This window comes from Babylonia areolata, chromosome 24 (genome assembly GCF_041734735.1).
Source record: "Babylonia areolata isolate BAREFJ2019XMU chromosome 24, ASM4173473v1, whole genome shotgun sequence".
Lineage (NCBI taxonomy): Eukaryota > Metazoa > Mollusca > Gastropoda > Neogastropoda > Buccinidae > Babylonia > Babylonia areolata.
Genome location: NC_134899.1, coordinates 17054027 through 17076281, shown reverse-complemented (window position 1 = coordinate 17076281; position 22255 = coordinate 17054027). Strand labels below are relative to the sequence as shown.

The 22255-nt window shown below is 43.9% G+C and overlaps 1 protein-coding gene across 1 annotated transcript; it reads left to right on the top strand.

The window, feature by feature from the left end:
- The first annotated feature begins 4250 nt into the window (after nucleotides 1–4250).
- Nucleotides 4251–8919, top strand: LOC143298570 (uncharacterized). Its single transcript, XM_076611449.1, has 4 exons — nucleotides 4251–4278; nucleotides 4474–4609; nucleotides 4875–5016; nucleotides 8665–8919. The coding sequence occupies exons 1-4, from the start codon at nucleotides 4251–4253 to the stop codon at nucleotides 8917–8919; spliced, it is 561 nt and encodes a 186-aa protein (XP_076467564.1).
- The last annotated feature ends 13336 nt before the right edge of the window (nucleotides 8920–22255 follow it).

The following is a 22255-nucleotide window of genomic DNA, read 5'->3' as shown; positions in this document are numbered from 1 at the left end:
TAACATTTTTCACACCGTATTTTATGAGACTGATGTGATGGACAAGAGCACAGTGTGAATACTTAAGTTGATTGCAGAGGATGGTATGGGCTGGGTGTTTACTGTCATAGGGTTGAGTACTGCAACATTGTAATGTATATCAATCATATGTCTTATGAACAGTATCGTATGGAGTTACTGCATGGCTGATGAAATTTTAGCTATTCTTGTTTTCACAAAGGGAGAGAAATAGTGTGTGTGTGTGTGTGTGTGTGTTCGTACTGTGTGTGCGTGCGTGTGTGCATGTGTGTGTGTGTGTGTGTGAACATAGTTTTATGAAAATATATGCTGCTCTGTATGTTGTCAGTGTTTCATCAAACACAATTTTTGTTGTGTTCGTTAGGAGCATGGAAAAAGACTTGGGGCTGGTTGGTTAGTGTTTTAGCTACACACACACACACACACACACACATATATGTTTGTTTTAATTAATGTAGCTTGAATGAATGTAGTTAAGATTTTATTTGTATTTGCGTATTTGTTTCTGTGTGCATGTATTTATGAATGTGTGTGTGGTGTGTGTGTGTGTGTGTGTGTGTGTGTGTGTGTGTGCACATGCTTTGTTGAAATCTCAGTAAGAAAAAAGTTATCATATCGCTTGGTTGTTTGTGAAGATGAAAGGTGTATCTCTTCTGCCTTTCTTGTATGGATTACAGAAAGATGTTTGCAAAATGATATGAGTGTGTGGTGTTTTGGCTGAAACAAGATATGTATGCATTTGTGTGTGTGTGTGTGTGTGTGTGTGTGTGTGTGTGTGTGCTTAATGTTATCATTTATCATCTAAAAAAAGAAAAGAAAAAAAAGCACATTAACACATTTGAATTTTGTGATTTTCCACCACCCACTTGATTTGCTAGATACTGCTCTATGATAATTTACTCATGTTGCGTAGATTACTCGTTTCTCTTCACATTATCTGTATGGTTGTCAATCAAATTCTTTTTGTTTCATGTAAAATGTATTTTGAGGGATGGATATTTAACACTGAAGATTCGCTTAACACTACATAACAAGATGAATATGTAGAGAGAAATTGGAAGGTGTGAAAGAGAGAGAGAGAGAGAGAGTTCATTAACTGCCACTGTGAGTTCTGCGTCTCTCAAATCTCAGACCGTTGGAAAGAGTCCAACGCAAAGTTTTGTTTTGTTTTGAAGAACTGTGGTGATGCTGAATGTCATGAAGTATGAGAATGCTGTTAATGAACATGATAAAAGGGGACCTTGATCATATCTGGTTCCACTCTCTACTGTGACATTTGTATTGTACAGATGCAAGGGATTTTGAGCAATCTGGTTTTACTTGAAATATTGTGCATTGTTTGGCTGGTTTTGAAATAAAATTGAACACAAAAGATTGGGTTTTCTTTCTTTTTTTTTTCTTAAAAAAAAAAATCCTTTTCCATTCTTTTTAATATATTATTTTACTTGTCTTTTTTAGTTTTATTTGTCACTGCATCCTCATTGATGTTTCAGTAGCAATACCTTCTTGGTGCTCTCACTGCTAGCTGTTTTCAGTGGCAACACTCTCACACTGCTTATCCTGTTCTCCATACGCAACCACACCCAGGCTTGCTGTGTCTGTGTCAATGCATACAGCCCATTGAATGTTCATGTTTATAAGCCATATTTAATACTTTTTAAATCCACATTTCTAACCATACCTGCTTTGCTTCATGCTTTATTACTGTTGTGGTACTGTAGATTGTTGATTTGTTTTTTCTCTCATTCAGATACCTTGATAGCGCAGAAGGTAGTGCATCAGTCTCATAATAACTATGGAAAGCAGAGGCATCTGAAGGTTGCGAGTTTGATCCTCACTCTGAGCATTATCTTTCTCAAGGTCTTATCAGTGTGTCATGGGAACATCAGACATCTGCTTTGTTTTTCTTGTTTTTTTTTTCCACTGCAAATGTGGTGTTGTGGTATGGATCAGTTTGAACACTTTCACATCAAACAAATTCAAAACTCAAATGTTGAACATTGAATATTGTGTCAGTTTGTGTGCTACTGTATGTCCTTTTGTACATCTGTGTGTGTGTTGTTAAATGTGTGGCGGTTTAGGTTCAACTTTTTTTTAAATTAACTTTTTTTTTTTACATTTACATTATACAAGTACATATTTTCAAACAATCAAAACGACCAAAAATAAAAACAGAAGCATGTAAGCAAAAGATTTACACACACATTATCATCATCATTAACGTCATTGACATAAATGCTTCACAGAGAAGTGTGCTTACACTTCTTATTCCTTGACCCCATGTTTAATTTCTCTTTCATGCTTCCCTATCAGTCATCCACCCGTTCCAGCCCACCGCCCTCCTGCATGCACACACGCATACACCCCACTCTACACATTGAATGGATCCCCCTATTATCTTAGTCTCACCATTTCATGCTTGATTTACGCAAACAGTTGTTCACATACAAAAATGAAGATGAACGAAAAAAAAACAAAAACAAAAAAAAACCCAAACAAACTTACTGCTCTCAGGCAAGTGTCTTAATTGTAGGAAAAACATACATTGTAGTTAGGCAATGTTTAACACCTTCATAACAGCAAGGGAGCAGGTAAGGATAAATATGTACACAGCAAAGACTTGTGGACAAAGGAGAAAAAAAAAACATAACAAAAAAAGACTAGTATATTATTATCATTACAACTCTCCTCGATGCCCAGTCGGACGACATCCCCGGCCAGTTTGAGAAGAACCCCAGAATGAGAAGAACCCCAGAGTCTGGCGAAACAAACCTAATCCGAGCACTTGAAATCAGAGGACAGTCTGAAGGCAACTCAAATCAGTGGTCAACGCCAGTGTAAGAACAACGCCAGTGTGAGGAAAACTCCATTGTAAGGACAACTCCAATGTAAGGACAATAATTCCATTACATTGACATCTCCATTGTGAGGGCAACTTTACGGAGAGTCTGTAGACTACTCCAGTGTGCAGACAACTCAAGTGAAAGGACAACTCCAATGTAAGTACAAACCATAGTGAGAGGACAGACATCTACCCTCATATCGAACACAACTGCAGTCTTATAAATAACAGCCATTGCCTTGAGACATTCTGGGATGTGGGTGGAACTGTATAATGTACAATGATCAAGAGGCATCAAAATACCAATTTCACTAGAAACCTGATTTTGAAGATGCGTGCACAACATTAATTTTAGACAGTGAAGATCGTCATTCGGATATTGCTTAAGAATAAATGATCATGAATGAGGTATAAAAAAAAAGAGAAAAAAGTTATTTTCTTTTCAAATATTCTGTACTCTGATAGCATCTTATGTCGGAAGCAGAGAGAGAGAGAGAGAGAGAGAGAGAGGAGTTTTCATGCATCAGTGAGAATTTTGTAAAGTGTAGTCGGGTGTGTGAGTATTGGACTCTTCCGCCCCCCTCTCTCCCCACACACACCACGTGTTTTTTTTTTCTTCTTTCTTTCTTCTTTCTTTCTTTTCTTTTGCGAACAGTTCTGAACTGCCAGAGTGAGTGGAGAGGACAGAAAAACAAGTAAAACACGCATTTTTGTGAATGTGCGTGTGTGTGTGCGCATGCGTGTGCGTGAAGTTGGGGGATGAGGTGAGGTGTCGCTCAACAAGTGTTCAAGGTTGTTTGAGGCCGAGTTTGTTTTGATTACGCAGTTGGGAAACGAAGAAAGCCAAGTGGAGTCTCCTGTTGATTTTAAACTGGTTTTGAATTTTAACTGTTTCTACGATGGACCCACGTAAGTACTTCTTACACTTAAAACATTTTGATATCCACATCCATCTTCAAGGAAAGATACCCGTTCATACCCCTCCTCATATACCCCCATCTCAAACGTTAAGGTCAACTTGCTTTGTGTAATGTTAAAAAAGATCCGAAGTACACAGAGAATTCTGAATTTTTCCACCGTGCAAAACAACATCTTAGAGAGATCGGAAACGGGATAGGTAGCCAGTTCTTGATCGAATTTTAAGTCTGAAGAGGGGAGAGTGATAACGTATAAAATGCACTTATCCATTTATCTATGTATCTACAATGTATAATTATTTTATTGTAACACACACACACACACACACACACACACACACACACACACACACACACACACACACACATGCTTCATGTGTATAAAATATTCTTCCATCAGAAAACAACAATAACAACAAAACAAAATAACTTACCACTTTGTCAGAATGACAACAACAAAAAGCGATAACACGATGGCTACAGTCGAAAACCAGAGCTCAGGTAAGTCAAATTAAGTCATTTTACTTCACAATCGTACCAAAACTTGTGTGTGCAAATTAAATGAAGGTGAAAACCATACCATGCAGGAAGACGGAATGCGAAAAGTGTTTTTGGCAGTGGTGTATCCATATCATCCGTCATCTTACAGTTGGTGGATATTAGTGACCTGGGTCGGAATTCCACTGCATGTTGCAGAAAGTACGCGGAAGTCCGGAGCAAGCCCCTCGGCTGACAGCCTCGGGATGAACTTCACCCTGACCACCGCCATAGTCCCCAAAGACTGGCACGCGTCAGTTGATGCCAGACTACGCCGTCAGCACGTGGTGTCCTTGTGAGTGGTTGGTTGGTTTCTTTCGCGTGCACGCGCGTGTGCGAGTGATTTTGTGTGTGTGTGTGTGTGTGTGTGTGTGTGTGTGTGTGTGTGTGTGTGTGAATAGCCTCGTTACAGCGTCGAACCATAACAGCATCATCATCACCGTCGTCATCCTCATCGAATCATCATTAAAAACACAGTAACACAGCCATATCTTTCATTTCACGAACTGACCAATCGATAGACTGGAATACATCGGTTAAATGACGGTGGATGGTTGCAGAATGGATATCTTGCTGACCAGATACAAACCGTTGGATGTCATGCTGACCAAACCTAACCAGCTGGACAAGCAGATTGTGAAGAGTTTGAGGTACACCGCCTGTTCCATGGAAGGCAACGTGTACAATATGGCCGACAGCGCAGTAAGGCAGAAAGCTTGCTTTTTTCATGTCGTGAAGTGAACCTAGCTCTCCTGTGCGCACACGCAGGCTCACACACACACACACACACACACACACACACACACACTCTCTCTCTCTCTCTCTCTGTGTCTCGATCTCCGGATAAAATTGTACTCAGAAAGGGAGAGTGATGTTTATAGCTCGGACAGTCGCGTGCAGACACAAACATCACAGAATCGCAGAAATGTTTGGCTATAGGCTAAAAGCCTTTTGCCCTCATCAGTGTCCATTTATGTGCTTGTGGATCACTTGTGAACAGACCCTTGTTTAAATCAGGCATAGTGTATACTACATTTATCTACAGCTCAATAAAGGTTTAACTCTGTGGAAAATACATGGTCCTTAAACTTTTTGTCAATGTGATTTTTGAAGGCGTTTACCGATGGTGCATTGATGGTGTCATAGGAAAGGTTATTCCAGATTTATGATACGGTTAGTAAAAAACTTAACTGGTTAGTTACGAAATTATTTTGTTTATTTTGAAGTTGTGCCCTCCAGTTTTATCGTAGTTAGCCATCAAGTAGTAAACAAGGAAGAGGTGGTGCAAGGATCATAAATATTGTGCATGATCTTGTATACCTCAATGAGATCACCTCTTAATCTTCTAAACTCTAGGCTAGGCATATTAAAAAGAGCCAGGTGCTCCTCATAACTAAGATCTCGAGTACTATTACTAGTTATACACTTGGTAAATCTGCGTTGAACACCTTCAATCATATTTATGTGCTTTTTAAGGTAAGGGCACCATACTGAGTTTCTATATTCAATAATGGGTCTAACCAGAGCTTTGAACAATGGAATCATAATTTCGGGAGATTTATTAGTTATAGTTCTCACAAGAAGACCAGAAATTTGATTTCCCTTTTTCACCATATTATTTATATGTGCCTCAAAGCTTAGTTCTGGATCCATCGTGACCCCTAAATCTTTTTCGGCAATTGTACTATCCATTGTTCGAGTTACCCCCTTTTCCTGTATCGTGTACGGATACTGTGGATTATTCTTTCCAAGGTGCAGAACTTTGCATTTCTCGCTGTTAAAATGCAGTAGCCAAGTATTTGTTCATTTAACTAGATTATGTATACACATTTGTAAGTGATCTCTATCTTCTATATTTCGGATGGCAGAGTAAGCCTTGGTGTCGTCTGCAAAGATTTTTACTTTACAATCTACCCCACCAGGCATATCATTTATAAAGTATATGAACAAGTTTGGGCCAAGAACACTACCTTGTGGTACACCACTAGTTACCTTAACCTTCGATGATTTGCTACTATTTACACTAACAAACTGTGATCTTCCATTTAGAAAGTCTTTCCTTAGATCAAGGTAGACTGCGTCGACTGGCACCCTCCCATCTAGCATGACTAACACACGAGCGCCCTCTGGTAAATCCAAACTGTTCTCTAAATAACAGATCATGTTTGGTTAAATGTTAGCAAAGAGCGTCTCGAATAAAACCCTCAAAAACTTTACAGATGTTAGGCTGACTGGACGATAGTTACCTGCAGAATTCTTGTTACCTTTCTTAAAAATAGGTCGTACCTCTGCTTCTTTCCAAGCTTTTGGTATTGCACCCTTTTCTTGTGTTCTATCAAACAAGATCTTAAGTGGGTGAGCAATAACTTCAGCAAGCTCTATTAATACTCGTGGTTGAATCTCGTCAGGTCCTGGGCACTTTGATGGGTTTAGGCTCTTTAGAGCTTTTTTCATCTGTTCAATTGTGACCTCCACGTTGGAAATTTCAGTAACCTCTGTCTTGCATGAAGACTCTGGAACATTTATGTTGCTCTCCTCGGTAAAAACTAGCAAAAAATCTGTTTAGCACAGCTGCTTTTTCTGAGTCATTTTGTGTAAAGGTACCATCTTCCTTTAATAGATTAGCAATTGATTCTCTTGGCAGAGTTTTACTTGCAACATAACGGAAGAATCCTTTTGGATTATGCTTGCTCTTTAGCTAATTTAGTTTCCTTAGCTTTCACATTTTTTCTTGACTCCCATGTTACTTGGTCTCTAGCACGTGCATACATTTTACAGTTCTCATTTGTGGGATATTTCTTGTATTTTTTAAAGGCTCTGCGCTTTTGATGAATTTTATCTAAAAGTAACTGGGGAACGGGGTCTCGATTTTGTTTATTGGAGGGTCTTTGTTTGAATGATTTAAAAAAAAAAAAATTGTTCATGGACTTTATTATTACATCATGAATACGTTCCCAGGTTTCATCCACAGATGTCTCATTTGTCAAAAGGTAAACAATAGATCTAGCACATTGGGTTTTTGTAAACCTCTATAATGAGTGGGCTCGGAAGCCATTTGTACAATGTAATTTTGTTGTACACAATCCAAAAATTTCGTAGCTGGATGGTCCTCATTTTTACAACTTACCACATTTTGCCAGTCAATTTCTGGATAATTAAAATCTCCAGAGACAATAGCCTTGTTTTTAAAACTGTTAAATACATGGTTTATTAGTTTAATTACACTGGCATGATCCTCATAATCGAGTTGGGAGATCTGTACACTACTCCAAAAATGATGTGCTCGTTACTACCAGGTAATGATATTTTACAAAAAATCGAAGGAGAAAAGATCCTTTCAATTTCTGCAATCCTGGACACCTCCCACCCTTCCCGCACGAACAGACTGACACCTCTTCCCTTGTTGTTTGTAAAACCTGTATAACCAGGAAGTACAAAATTTTCAATTTTAACCTTGGAGTTTTTTTGTTAACACTTCAGTTAAAGCAATAATATCAAAGTTGTGTATATTACACATTAGTCCTAGCTCATTTAGTTTGTTTGTCAGCATGTCAGAGTTTGCATAATAGCATTTCAGAGAAGAAAACTTATGAGAAAAAGAATTGTTTGCTGGTCTATGTACAAAACATACACTCGAGCAAGCGCGTGCACACACACACGCACACACACACACACAATACACACATGCACACACACACACACGCCTTTATGAATTAGGTTTTGGAAACTTTGTCCTCCCTCCAAGCGCATCACATGGAAAGTGTGACCAATCAAATGACCATTTAACAAATGAAGTGTGACCAATCAAATGACCAGTTAACAAATGACTTGTGACCAATCAAATGACCAGTCAACAAATGAAGTGTCACCAATCAAATGACCAGTCAACAAATGAAGTGTGACCAATCAAATGACCAGTTAACAAATGAAGTGTGACCAATCAAATGACCAGTCAACAAATGAAGTGTGACCAATCAAATGACCAGTCAACAAATAAAGTGTGACCAATCAAATGACGTTAACAAATGAAGCGTTTCCAATCAAATGACCGCTTTAACAAAGTGTGACAAATCAAATGACAAGTCAACAAATAAAGTGTGACCAATCAAATGACCAGTCAACAAATAAAGTGTGACCAATCAAAGGACTTTAACATATGAAGCCTTTCCAATCAAATGACCGCTTTAACAAAGTGTGACAAATCAAATGACAAGTTAATAAATGAAGTGTGACCAATCAAACGACCAGTTAACAATATGAAGCATGTCCAATCAAACAAGTCAACAATCATGTTAACTGTGACTGGAGTAAATAACATTTGATACGTCTAACGTTTCCCCATCACTACAGGATGAATACACGTACCTGGTGAATGACCACATCGTCATCCTAAGGGAAGAGATGGAGAGGGTTTCGATGGAAGCTTCAGTCGTGTCGGGGAACTCCGGCACGGCCCCACAGGGATCTGCCAGACAGGGACATAACCCACGAGCTCCTGTGGGCCTCGCCAGACCTCAGCTTGTTCGCCCCTTGTTGACTGAAAACGTTCGTGCCCTCCTTTTGTCCATGGAAAAGTTACGCATGGACACGGGGTATCACAGCTAAAGGCCTGTAGTGCCTTGAGCGTGCACCTTGTGACTGAGATGGTTCGTGCCTTGAGATGTGTCAAGACTCTGTACACGTTGTGATGAGAATGGGGTGTGCAGGAATTGGCTGTTTTTGGTTTTAGCAGTATTTTTTAAAATTCAATTTCACAACACAGTTATAGATGAAAGGACAAGAAGAAAACCCTGTCCCGATATATGTACGTCTTTACTATGTGACAGATGTCTTCACAGATGGAAGTAGAAATAAAAAATAAGCTAACCCCCCCTCCCATACCTACTCCCCTCCCCCCCACACAAAGAAAAAACAAGAACCTGACTGCAGATAATTTTCAACAAAAGTTAACAGAGTGAAACGATAGAAAAAAAAAACAAGTGATAGAAAGTAAAGAAAAGTATACAGAGAGTGAGATAAGAAGAAATGAGGCTTTGGCACAAAAGCGGGATAAGAATCCCAGTGACCCTGCAAGACAAAGCGGCCTCTGCTTTTCGTCCCTCAGTCTGAGCGAACATCAGTAAATTACGACCACACAGCCATGTTGTACTATAAAGTGAACATGATAAACATTCGCACCATTTCAGAAAAAAAAAATCAGGACACTGTTACATATGCACACACACACACACACACACACACACACACACACACACACACACACACACACACACACACACACACACACACACACACACACACGCACGCACACACGCACGCACACACACAGAGCCTTCATACATACAGACACATACCTACTTATTCACATACATATTCTCATGTATGTCCGTACACATACATTACAAGGGACTGCCCAAATTAGGGTCAAGCCTTTCGGTTTGAGTAACGCATATACACAGTTTAGCTGTTAATATGATAATAGAATAAGCCTTATACAATAGAATAGGATCACCTGAAGGGTGGATCAACACCTCCACAGACCACTGTGTTCCGATCTCCCACAGGGAAATCACACGTCAGATTGTGTCGGTCACATTCTTCACAATTCCGACAGTGCATGCATACTCGCCCGCACGTGAATACATATACAGAAGCACTCTTTACTGTTAGACAATCAGAATTGCTTTTATGTTATAAACTTGAAATTTTACATTCTCAGCTTTTATCTTTCGTATAAGATTCGCATTTCCTAATGTCAAACTTAACTTGTGTAGGATGAATCTTTCTTACTGAAGTATATATATGAAGTATTATATAATTTTGCGAACTTCTGTCGTTCGTAATTTTGTGCATCATGTATACAATGTAAGGAAAATGATTATCTATTTTATGAAATGTACACCTATATGATTATTACATTTTGATATCTATATTCAGAACATGCCCCTCTAGGGTAGAATAGTAACTGTCGATACAGTTGTAAACAAATTGCCATACTTTCTCTGTAACACTTTACTTTTATGGTCATTCTTTTTTTTTTTCTTTTAAAGCTAGTTGACTTTTATCAGTAAAGGCATGGGCACTCAGTACAGCAAATATTCTCATTGTCTTGGTTTTATTTCGAATTTGAACGAGAGAGAGAGACACATACACGCGCGCGCGCGCGCGGTCAAAATCAACACCAAGGTGGAAACCATGAGAATCAACAACGTGCAACAAGATCCAAACCATCTCCAGGACGAAATCAAAAGCAAAACGGAAGTTCGTCTGCTTTGATAGCATTGTTAGCAAAGGTATATGCGAAGATGAACACACCAAAAAACCGCATCATCGTGACAAAGCATGCACTCGACTCCATGCAGCCTACGTCAATGAAAATCTACAGTCCTCTCAAGCCAAGGAAGGTGAGGGTATTCAATACATGTGAAATACGTCCTGGATGGGTCAGACTTCGAGACTTACAAAGCTGAAAACGGATTGACTCCCATCAGCAGTGTCCATTTGCAGAGGAAATCGGGGAAAAGGAAATGGTGCTGGATTGGCAACAGCCTGCGTAAACCTGCAAACACCACCAAACACTGGGACAAAAGCCCCAAGGGGAACGAAATGTGGACAGACCAAAGCAGACATGGAGAAGATGCACGGTGGACGAGATGAAACGAAACGAAACGAAATTTTATTTTACCAGGGTAATGAGATAAGCAAAACATACGCTTTTTTCCGCCCAGCCCTGGAGACGAGATGAAGGCAGCCGTATGGACATGGATCCAAATGAAGAGGACAGCCCCAAACGTTGAGTCCATGATATCCTGTCGTAGCCCTCCACAATGATTCCAAAGGAAGAGGTGAAGTAAGAGCATTTACATTCCAATCGAATCGTTAATTCTTCGCTATTCACTGACCGATACAGTCCATCAAACACTGCAGCACTGCTGGGAAAAAATCATTTTGTAACAGAATTGTCGACAATGGTTGGTGAAAAGTTTAATTTTGAAAGTGTTTTACATCCGATCCTGCTTACTCCCTGATATATTGACAGTCAAGCACTAAACTGTATTAATCTCTTTTGAGTACAAACGGGCATGTATCATAGTGACTTATGAACACAACAGAATAGTGTGAGACAGAATGCCCCCCTGCCCCCCCCCCCCCCCCCCCCCCCCCCAACCCCCCCATAAAGTCCCCTCCCAGAATAGAAAGAGAGCGTGAGAATGATCCCCTCCCTCCACTCATACCTTGGGATCTCATTTCGGGGATGATATCCAATCCAGTCTGCCAGTAATGACGTCAACACCAGGGATGGGTGAATTCAGTACCCGTCATTGGTGATGCCATTATCTGTACCTCAGAGATGTCATTGTCATATCAGATAATCATATGACGTCTTAGAGATATGATTGTAACATGCTTGAAAATAAGATGCAGTTATAGGTTAAGGTGAAGCTGATATTCACACCAGCAGATGGAGACCACACACACGGTATGTTCATCTTCATTTAAATGACATTATGAAACATACAAACATTCTGTCACGCATTATGATGATGATGGAGTCTCCCGTCGGTCCGACGGATGAGTAGGCAGGCAGGCTTATCTGTCGGTGTGTGTCCTCATATGGGAGAAGATACCGATTCTGGATGCGCAGCACTTCCCACAGGTGTTGCAAGGGAAAAGATCTCCAGAAGTTGAGCCCTGCTTCCTTCGCTCACGCATCTCCTTAATGGCCAGCGTTCTCTTGTTTTCAAACGTCTTTATGCCACTAGAGCACAGCATCCTCCAGCGAGAGCGGTCAAGGACATAAGTTTCCCAAGAAGCGATGTCTATGTCACAGGCTTTGAGGTTTGTCTTCAAGGTGTTCTTGAAGCGCTTGCAGGGTCTTCCAAGTTCACGGTGGCCTTCCTTCAGCTGGCCATACAAAAGCATCTTCGGGATCCTGCTGTCTGTCATGCGGACAACGTGTCCTGTCCAGCGTAGCTGGCACTGGATCAGTAGGCTTTCGATGCTGGGCAGGCCGCTCCTCTCTAGGACCTGGAGGTTGGAGACCCTGTCTTGCCACTTTATGCCGAGGATCTTTCGTAGGCATCTCTGGTGAAACTGCTCAAGTTGTTGAATGTAACGGCGATACGTCGTCCATGTTTCACAGCAGTACAACAAGGTGGTCAGCACAACAGCTCTGTAGGTTTTCATCTTGGTGCTGAGCCTGATGCCTTTGTTGTTGAGTCTGCCAAAGGCGGAGCTGGCCTTGGCGATGCGCAGTGTCACTTCTGCATCAAGGACTCCGTTGCTGCATAGGGTGCTGCCCAAATAGCAAAACTTGTCGACTGACTTGATCTCTGTGTCATCGATCTTGATTGCAGGTAAGGGGGGGAGGCACTGGCGTTCTGTGAGCTAGCTGGTTGGTACATGGACTCGGTCTTGCTGAGGCTGATGCTAAGTCCAAAGCGCCTGCAGGAGGTTGAGAACCTGTCCATAAAGAACTGCATGTCCTTATGGGTGTGTGCAGCAAGCGCGCAGTCATCAGCGAAGAGGAACTCTCTCATTAGTGCCTCAAACACCCTGGACCTGGCGTGGAGTCGCCGCAAGTTGAAAAGTTTGCCATCTGTGCGAAACTGAATGTAGATGCCCCGGTCACAGTCTTGGAAGGCGTCAATCAGCATGGCAGAGAAGAGAATGGAGAACAGTGTGGGTGCCAGGACGCAGCCCTACTTCACTCCATTTACCAGAGGGAACGGATCCGACATGTCAGTATTTTCCTGTACTCTCGCCTGCATGCCATTATGGAATGACGCTATCAGCTGGATTAGGCTCTCTGGGCAGCCGAACTTTAGGAGGATCTTCCACAGACCATGGCGGTTCACCGTGTCGAAGGCCTTAGTCAGGTCTACAAAGACCATGTGGAGCTCCTTGTTCTGCTCACGGCACTTCTCTTGCATCTGGCATACGGCAAACACCATGTCACATGTTCCCCTGCCTGAGCGGAAGCCACACTGTGCTTCAGGGATGACTGTCTTGGAGACATGGTCAGCCAGTCTGTTCAGTATGATGCGGGCGAAGATCTTGCCGGCGATGCAGAGGAGAGAGATTCTACGGTGGTTATCGCAGGATGTTTTGTCTCCCTTCCGTTTGTAAATGTGGACAATAGAAGCATTCTTGAAATCCTGGGGGACCTCCCTTCCCCTCTCTCCTAGATAGACTGGAACAGGGCGGCCAGCTTGTCTGTCAGCACCTCGCCTCCATACTTGTAGATGTCAGCCTGGATTCCATCTGCTCCTGGTGCTTTTCCTAATTCAGGGCCTTCTGGGTCTCGACTTTGGTGGGAGGGGCAGCTAGCGAGTCATTGACTGGTAGCTGTGGGAGGACTGCAATTGCCTCGTCAGATACGGACGAGTCCCTGTTGAGGGGAGTGTTGAAGTGCTCTGCCCAGCGGGCAAGGATGTCTTTTTTGTCTGTCAGGAGGGTGGTCTGGTCCAAGGCTCAGACAGGGGTTGATCCTGTGACTCTCGGCCCATACACAGCTCGGAGACCATCATGGAAGGTTTTCATGTCGTGAGCATCAGCAGCGGACTGAAGCTCTTCGGACTTTCTCTCCCACCAGGTGTTCTTCATCTCACGCAGCCTCTTCTGTACGAGTTGCTTGGTTTGCAAGAACTGGTTCTCCTTCTTCTGGCAGTCTTTATCGGAAATGTGATCCTGATGCCGTATATGCAGTGTGTTCAGGAGCTTGGAGATTCCAGAGCCGTTCTCGTCAAAGCAGTCTTTGTGGCTCCTCTGTACAAAGCCGAGTGTGTCAGCTGCTGCTGTGTACACAGCATCTCTAAAGGTGCTCCATACCTCTTCTACATCAGTCGATGCAGGAATGTTTTGGAGAGCTACTTGGATTTGCTGCTGCAGCACGTCCTTGGTGATAGGGAGGCGGTGGATGTTCAGCTTCCTAGGGGGTTTCTTTCTGGCTGGTTGAAGCTTGCGTGCAAGTCTGATGTTTATCTTGCTGCGTACCAGGCGATGGTCCGACCAACAGACTGCTCCTCTCATGCAGCGTGTAATGGAAACGTCACCTCTGTCCCTTTGCCGGACAATCACATAGTCCAGCATGTGCCATTGCTTGGAGCGGGGGTGCATCCATGTGTTCTTGTACTTGTCCGCTTGTTGGAAGAGGGTGTTGGTGATGGTCAGTTCATGCTGCGCGCAGAGCGAGAGCAAAAGCAGTCCGTTGGAGTTGCACTTGCCAGTGCCGTGCTGTCCTAGGACTTTTGGCAAAGAGGAGAAGTCCACGCCGACGCGGGCATTGAAATCCCCAAGGATGATCAGCCTGTCCTTTCTGTCTACCGCTGAAATGGTGCGGCTGAGCTCCTCGTAGAAAGCTTCTTTGATGTCATCAGGGTTGGTCATCGTCGGGGCATAGCAGCTGATGACTGTGGCGAAGCGATCCTTGGACAGCTTCAGACGCAGGGTCATCAGCCTGTCATTTAACCCACGTGGAAGGCTGTCAAGCTGTTGTGCAAGTTTGGTTCGTATGGCAAAGCCCACGCCTGAGGTTCTTGGGGTGCCATCTGGCTTCCCAGTGCAGTAGAAGGTGTAGCCCCATCCAACTTCCTCCAGTTGCGTTTCACCCGCAAACCCGGTTTCGCTCAGGGCTGCTATGTCCACCTGGTAGCGATCAATCATTCTAGCAATGAGCGCTGTGCGTCTTTCTGGTCTGTCGTCTCTGTCTAAGAGGGTGCGAACATTCCAGGCACCCAGAGTCAGGGCATGACTCCTGGTTCTTTTCTTTTGTTTTCGACCGCTGTTGTTGGATGTTCAAGTAGGTGCGGTGTCCTACCAGGTAGGTGAGGCAGGCTTTGTTTAGGGATCCTTTTATCTCCCCTTCTCCATGTGGGGAGAGCAGTGCTGTCCCTAAAAAGGGCTGCTCTGACACTGTGGGAGGATACGGGCGCCGCACCTGCCCCAGTCTACGGCGGACGACCATCACCCCACAGCCGCCTGCGTGCAGCGTCGTGACTAGGAACTGCCAGCAGCATCCTCTGCCTGTCCCCGTTACCACTTCTCCATCACCGCAGGGCTTGGGAAAGCTGGGTGTTGAAGGGCTAGCTCGTCGTTCCGACATTAGCCTGATTGCCTGACCAGCACAGGTGACTTTTTTTTTTTTTTTAGTGAGGAGGAGTTGTGCAGTCCCTTCCCCACTCTCTCGCCTACCGACGCTCACAGTCCCACAGTTGCAGACGCTGCCACGTGTAGGACGGCCTCGGCAGGTGCAGGTTTTTTCCTCGGAGCTCCGTCTCCTAGGGGGACTTCCAGCCAAGGATAAGAGCTCGCCCTGCCCTTTGGTCATCCTCTTCCACCTTCACAGCCGTTGGGAAAGGTTTCCTCCTCCGCCTGATCCGTCGTTGGGAGACTTCACATACGGCAGGTAGTACTGGGTTACATGGTGCCAGTAGCAAGGGCTATGCCCCTGACCTGACCACACACGCACTATGTATACCTATATTAATGTCTTAATGGGCAGCAGTGTTTTTTTGTGACAGATCGAGCTTTGACCACATAAAGGATGTATCTTTTCGAATACGACAACGCGCTCTCACACACATACGCGCACGAAAGCGCACCAACACAAACGCACAAACACAAACGCGCGCATGCACATACATCATGGAAACGCCACGCTCGCTCGCGCGCGCGCACGCACACACACACACACACACATACACACACAAATCACGTGTTTTTTGCTCTCAACGGTTCTGAAAAACTGGTATGATGAGGTGAGTGGGAAAAGGGACAGAAAAGAAACACGATTCACATTGTGTGTGTGTGTGTTCGGAAGCAGGGGGTGAGGGGGGGGGGGGGGGGAGGTGTGCGGTAAGGGTGGGGTGATTGCAAGGGTTAAGTCAAGTTTGTTCAGAACACACAGAGCCGGGAACAGAAGAAGGTCAAGCGGTCTCCTCTTTTTTTCCCCCCATCTTTCCCCCTGACAGTTTTAATTTTAAACTTCCCAGGATTATTTCTGCGATGGGTGGTAAGTACTTTTCAAAATACTTCATACATAATAGTACCACAAATGATACGGCAGTATCCACATTCCTCCCCATGTGTTCTTCCCGTTCAGTTTCGTTTCACAGACGGACGAATCGTAAATTTGTTCAAATAACATTGTAAAATACACTCTACATTTGTTCTCCTGTCAAGAGACGTAAAGAAGGCCAGTCAAAGAGTGGAGGGGAAGAAATGTAGAGTGTATATTACAATATCATCAACCAATTTACGAGTGTTTCTGTCTTATAAACGTAACTACAGGGGAAGAAATGTGGATATTGCCAATGACACATCCATTCCAACTATCATAAAAATGGAAAAATTGTTAGCCTACGTACGACTCGAAATGAATTACATATCATGACGTTGGCATAACCAGATAGGCTTCAGGCTGAAATAATCTTTGTATAATAATAATTGTTTAATCTTTCTTCTACACTCTTACCATTCTCTAACACGATAGTACACCCTCCTGTGGTCGAGGTTCTGGTTCTGAGTACAACTCGGTCTCGCGGCTTCGTAATGTTTTTTTCTTTCTCAAGATACATTGTTGGTCTGGTTTGCATCGGTGAGACTAACTTTGTAAAAAAAAAATTCTCAGCCGTACTTTACTGAGATGCATTCACACTAATTAAGGAATTAAGTCGTCAAGGCCGTCTAATTTCAAATCCAAGCAAAATCAACACACACACACACACACACACACACACACACACACACACATACACACACACATACACACACATACACACACACACACACACACAAGCTACGAAACTATTCCGGTCGTCCATTCTAATATCATGACAATTCACTCATTCCTGTCAAAATGAAGGGGTGGGAAGACGAAAGGAAGGATTTCCTTTCTCACCCTATATTTCTGACCAGAATTGTTATTTAAAAAAGACGAAAGAGTCAATTTCATTGTACACTCTGTTTACGAAACACAGACACACTTGACTGGAAACTGAATCCCCCCCCCCCCCTCTTTAGGTCCTGAAGTCCCTGTCGTTCTTTGTACCCGCTCTATGACCCACTAAAAACATATGGATTACAGAATTTTGTACGTGTGCGCTGAATCTTTTGCTTGCGTATGTACACGAAAGCGGTTCTGCCGTGAGCAGATCTACATATTTGTTGACCTAGGAGATCGGGAAAAAATCTCCACCATTCATCCTCCAGGTGCACCGAAATCAGCTATCGAAGCCAGGACCCTCAAAGAAATCGGCTTGCTTTTTAAGATTTTCAAGAGAGAATATTCTAAGACGTTTGAAATCCCTTTTCTATTTTGAGTAGTTGTAAGTGCTAATGGGCGGAACTCTAAAAAACAAAAACAAAAAACAAAAAAACTTTCATATATCTGCCCGGAAAGAAATCTTGTCAATATCTATACTACTTTTCCGGTACGTTTCCGTGTAGAAGATAGAAAAGGTTATTTGGTTAATAACAATGTAATATGAAATTACATTCTACATTTCTCCCCCTCAACTCTTTGACTGGTCTTCTTTATGAACGTCATTTGACGTGGGAAGAAATGCAGAGTCCATGTCACAATGTTATTAACCAATTTACAACTCTTTCCGTCTTCTGAACGAAACTAAAAGGAAACACCACAGGAGAATAAATGTAGATATTGCCGAAATCCTTTCGTCCCTCTCTTCCCTGAACCCCCTCACCAGAAGAGCCTATTTCACTCAATCAGATCAACGTGTTCGTGTATGTTACAAACGCTGTAAAACACCAAGAGAAGATTAAAATTTTGGTATTTTCACAAGTGGAACAGGGATCGAAAGGTAGCCTTTCCGATTTTTGTTCCTGTTGGTGATGATTTTAGGGAAACGTCAGTTACTGGCAGGGAACTGGATTGGCTGACGTAACTTAGACACGTTAGTTAACGTGCCAAGATAAGTGATCTTAAGTGGAGAGTAAATGAGCGCGTGCGTATTTCAGTTGGCTGAGCTCCGTGCCTGCATTCGGAAGGTTGTTAGTTCAGTTCTTGGGTGCCAAAAAAGAAAAAAATAAGGAAAAAAAGAAAAAAAGGCTTTCTCACTGTCCGTGTAATAGTCAGATTTCTGGATAAAGGTTCTCAGTGCAGGCATGCGCCGTTTTGACACAGCACAGAGAGACTGATGACATACGCCGAATGGGACAAAATGGCAAACTACTGGACATGAAGACAGACAGAACCAGCGTACAATTAAAACCACGTCCTTTGAACTGAGCGTGCCTGTGTTTGGCGCAAAAATGACCCAGAATAAGAAAACGTTTCGACGGTCGATTATGGACTGGCACAGACTGGAATAGTATGGAATGTTGCAGAAAGTGGGATTTCTTTTGGCTCGGGTTCCTTCATGCAGCAGTTATCCATTGACAACCTCGGAGGAAACCTCCCCCTGGTCTCCTCAGGCGTCCTCAAAGACTGGCAAAGGTCGCTTGATCCCAGAACGCGCCAGGAGAACGTGGTGGACATGTGAGCAGTTCTATTTGTTGATCTCTCTCTCTCTCTCTCTCTCTCTCTCTCTCTCTCTCTCTCTCTCTCTCTCTCTCTCTCTCTGTGTGTGTGTGTGTGTGTGTGTGTGTGTGTGTGTGTGTTCAGTTCCTTTGGAAAGATCAACTGACAAAGGTGAATTTTATAAATTTAATATTGAGTTTGCTACAGGATAACAAGAGAACATAGACGACTGGTCATTATCACCACAGTTATAACCACAGTTATTATCCTTAATAAATATTGAAAGTCGAGTTTTTTTTTCCATTCATAAAGATTAAAGTCAATTTGCATATTGCGAATGTTCTAAAAGGCGAATGTATATGGAAATATTCCATTTTTACGCAGTAAGCCTTTATGATGGAAACATCGAACAGGTCTTGACTGAATGCATAGAGATTTTTTACGGAATGAAACTGTTTTTGGAAAGGAGACGAAGGAAAAACAGATTCTGTCGGTCTCATGCTGTTGACTGATGACTGAAGGACCGCCCCACCACGGCTATCTCCTGCTGTTGACTGATGACTGAAGGGCCGCCCCACCACGGCTATCTCCTGCTGTTGACTGATGACTGAAGGACCGCACCACCACGGCTATCTCCTGCTGTTGACTGATGACTGAAGGACCGCCCCACCACGGCTATCTCCTGCTGTTGACTGATGACTGAAGGACCGCACCACCACGGCTATCTCCTGCTGTTGACTGATGACTGAAGGACCGCCCCACCACGGCTATCTCCTGCTGTTGACTGATGACTGAAGGGCTGCCCCACCACGGCTATCTCCTGCTGTTGACTGAAGGACCGCTCCACCACGTCAAAACAGACCACTAATAATCCCAGTCACCCACATACTGACTCATCCACACACCCTATCAACCAGTAAACGGACATATTTGCCTGGCCTGTTCCACATTTATTCGTAACTTGCTTCAGTTTCAGTTTCTCAAATATGCGTTCGTACAACACTATATACACTACAACACATCTGCTGGACAGATGCCTGAGCAGCAGCAGAACCCGACGCGCTTCGCCAAGCCTTGAGTGCATGCTTATGTGTTTGTGTACCTGTCAGAGTGAATTTCTTTTAAATAATTTTGCCCAACGACAACACTTGTGTTGCCATGGGTTCTTTTTCAGTGCGCTTAGTGTGTGCTGCACACGGGGCCTCGGTTTATCGTCTCATTCGAATGACTAGACGCCCAGTTTGATTTCCACGTCAAACTTGGGAGAAAGGACGATACCGAGATTCGAACCCAGACCTTTGGGGACATTGTATTGGCAGATAAGGATCTTAACCATTCTGCCATCTTGACCCATCTTCTTATTCAAATTCCGTTACCACCACGGCAGGCAGGCCTACCTTACCTCGTGGGTGTTGATTACGAATGGATACATACATGTAGTTTGAAAGAAAGAGTGGACTTGACACATGATCCCCAACCTAAATGGATTTCCATAGCATCATCATCGGCCTCACCCACCATCATCACTGTCGACATCTGTTCCTAACTAACAAACCGGTTAAGTGTCGGACTGGGTTGTGGGCTGAATGGCGGGTGCCGGTTGCAGGCTAAAGGCGATGGTGCCCATGCACCGCCCTGAAGTGGACCGAGAGACGCTGGAGAGACTGAAGGTCACCGCGTGTTCCCTGGAGGGCATCGTATACAGCAATGCCCACAGCGTTGTAAGGCACAGAGCTCCTGTTTTTGTTTACAGCTGTGAAGCCAGCTTTCTCACGCGCTTTGGACTATCAAATTGACGCGCACACACACACACACACACACACACACACACACACACACATACTCGCTCACTCACTCACTAGTGGCCTTTCTCCCTCACTGAGACACAGAAAGACACGCACACAGACACAGACACAGACACACACACACACACACTTGCACACACACTTGCACACACACACACACACTCTCTCTCTCTCTCCCTCTCTCACATTTAATGATGAATATGTCTGCTTGCACATGCATTCACATTCTGCATGTTTCATAGCGCATGCACGCGCGTGTTTAGATCGTACGGTATTTCCAGTTTTATCAATTTTGCGGGTGGGGTGGGGTGGGCTGAGAGGGTGAGGAGAGGAAGACAGTGCGAGGCGTGTAGTGGGAAGGTGGGGAAGGAATGCCCAGTCTGAAGTAGACTCGAGACAAGCAAAGGAATCTCACTGTTTGTGAGTTTCCTTTACAACTTATTGTTGTTCATGCATGTGTTTACCGTAGCAATTCCGCATTTTGTCAACACGGGCAAGTGTCCGGAAAACGTTACTTCTGGAAGAGACAATAACGTTTACATTCTCCGTTTTTTTTGTGTGTAAGGAGAGAGGAAGGTAGAGACGGAAAGAGAGAGAGGGTGGTGGTGGTGGTCGAGGTAGAACTAGAGAGGGAGTCAGCCGCGCGGACATGACTATTCATGGTTATGAAAATGAGAGTGAGGGGAAGAGGATGCGTGTGTGCGCGCGTGCGTGCGTGCGTGCGCGCGTGCGCACATGTGTGACTAATGAAATGAAAAGCAGTCAACGAATATCAAAACGTAACGTAAGGGAATGGCGTGCGATGCTCATCGCGTTTCCCCTTTCTTCCAGGAGGACTATATGAGTCAAGTTGTCGGACACGTTTTCTACCTCGGGGAAGACGTGGAATACACCACAGAGGCTTCCATGGAAACGTCGGGAGTTTCGGAGCACCCTGGCATCACGGTGGGTCTAGAACCTGCGGGACGAGGTTCAAATCCACAGACCCCGGCAGGAGCAGCAGCCGTGGGCCTCGCCGCCACTCAGCCTGTCAGACTTCAAATGCTGACTGAGGACATTCTTTGGGGGATGGGGCGTTTACACTTGGATCCGGAACAGCGCAGTTAAAGCTTCGGCTGTGGCACCGGCAATATTTCTTCGTGGTCAAGACATTCCTCTGTGTGTTTAGTCGTGCCTTGGGCGTGTAGTTTGACTGAGATGGTTCATGTCTTGTGATGTAGCCCCCCCCCCCTCCGGCCCCCCCCTCCCCCCCAAAAAAAAGTGTGCACGTTGTGGTAAGAACTTCTGCATTGGATTTGCTGTTGTCACAGGACAGTCAACACGACAGAATCGAACCGCCGGACTGCTGGATCGTCATCACTGCAAACCGCCGTGCCCCGATCTCCCCGCAGCTCTGAGGAATCCCCACGTCAGTTTGTGTCGGTCACGTTCTTCGCATTCCTGACGGTGCACGGGATGGTCTTGCACCTGCATACCCATCTGCATGTAGTTTTTTTCTGTTGACGTATGGCTATTTGTCCCGCAAGCTGTGTGTGTTATTTATTTAACATTTTAATCTGTGTAACTTTGGTATAAGGTGAACATTTCGTGCAGCCAAATTCAGCTGATGTGTGTTCAATATATATATTTTAGTTGTTTTTTTCCCCCTAAATCG

Excerpts from the sequence above, each read along its gene's own strand:
- LOC143298570 (XM_076611449.1), top strand. The coding sequence starts at position 4,251 with ATGGCTACAGTCGAAAACCAGAGCTCAG. Across the intron at positions 4,279-4,473 it reads AGTCGAAAACCAGAGCTCAG|AAAGTACGCGGAAGTCCGGA; the intron begins GTAAGTCAAATT and ends TGCATGTTGCAG. Across the intron at positions 4,610-4,874 it reads CGTCAGCACGTGGTGTCCTT|AATGGATATCTTGCTGACCA; the intron begins GTGAGTGGTTGG and ends GGATGGTTGCAG.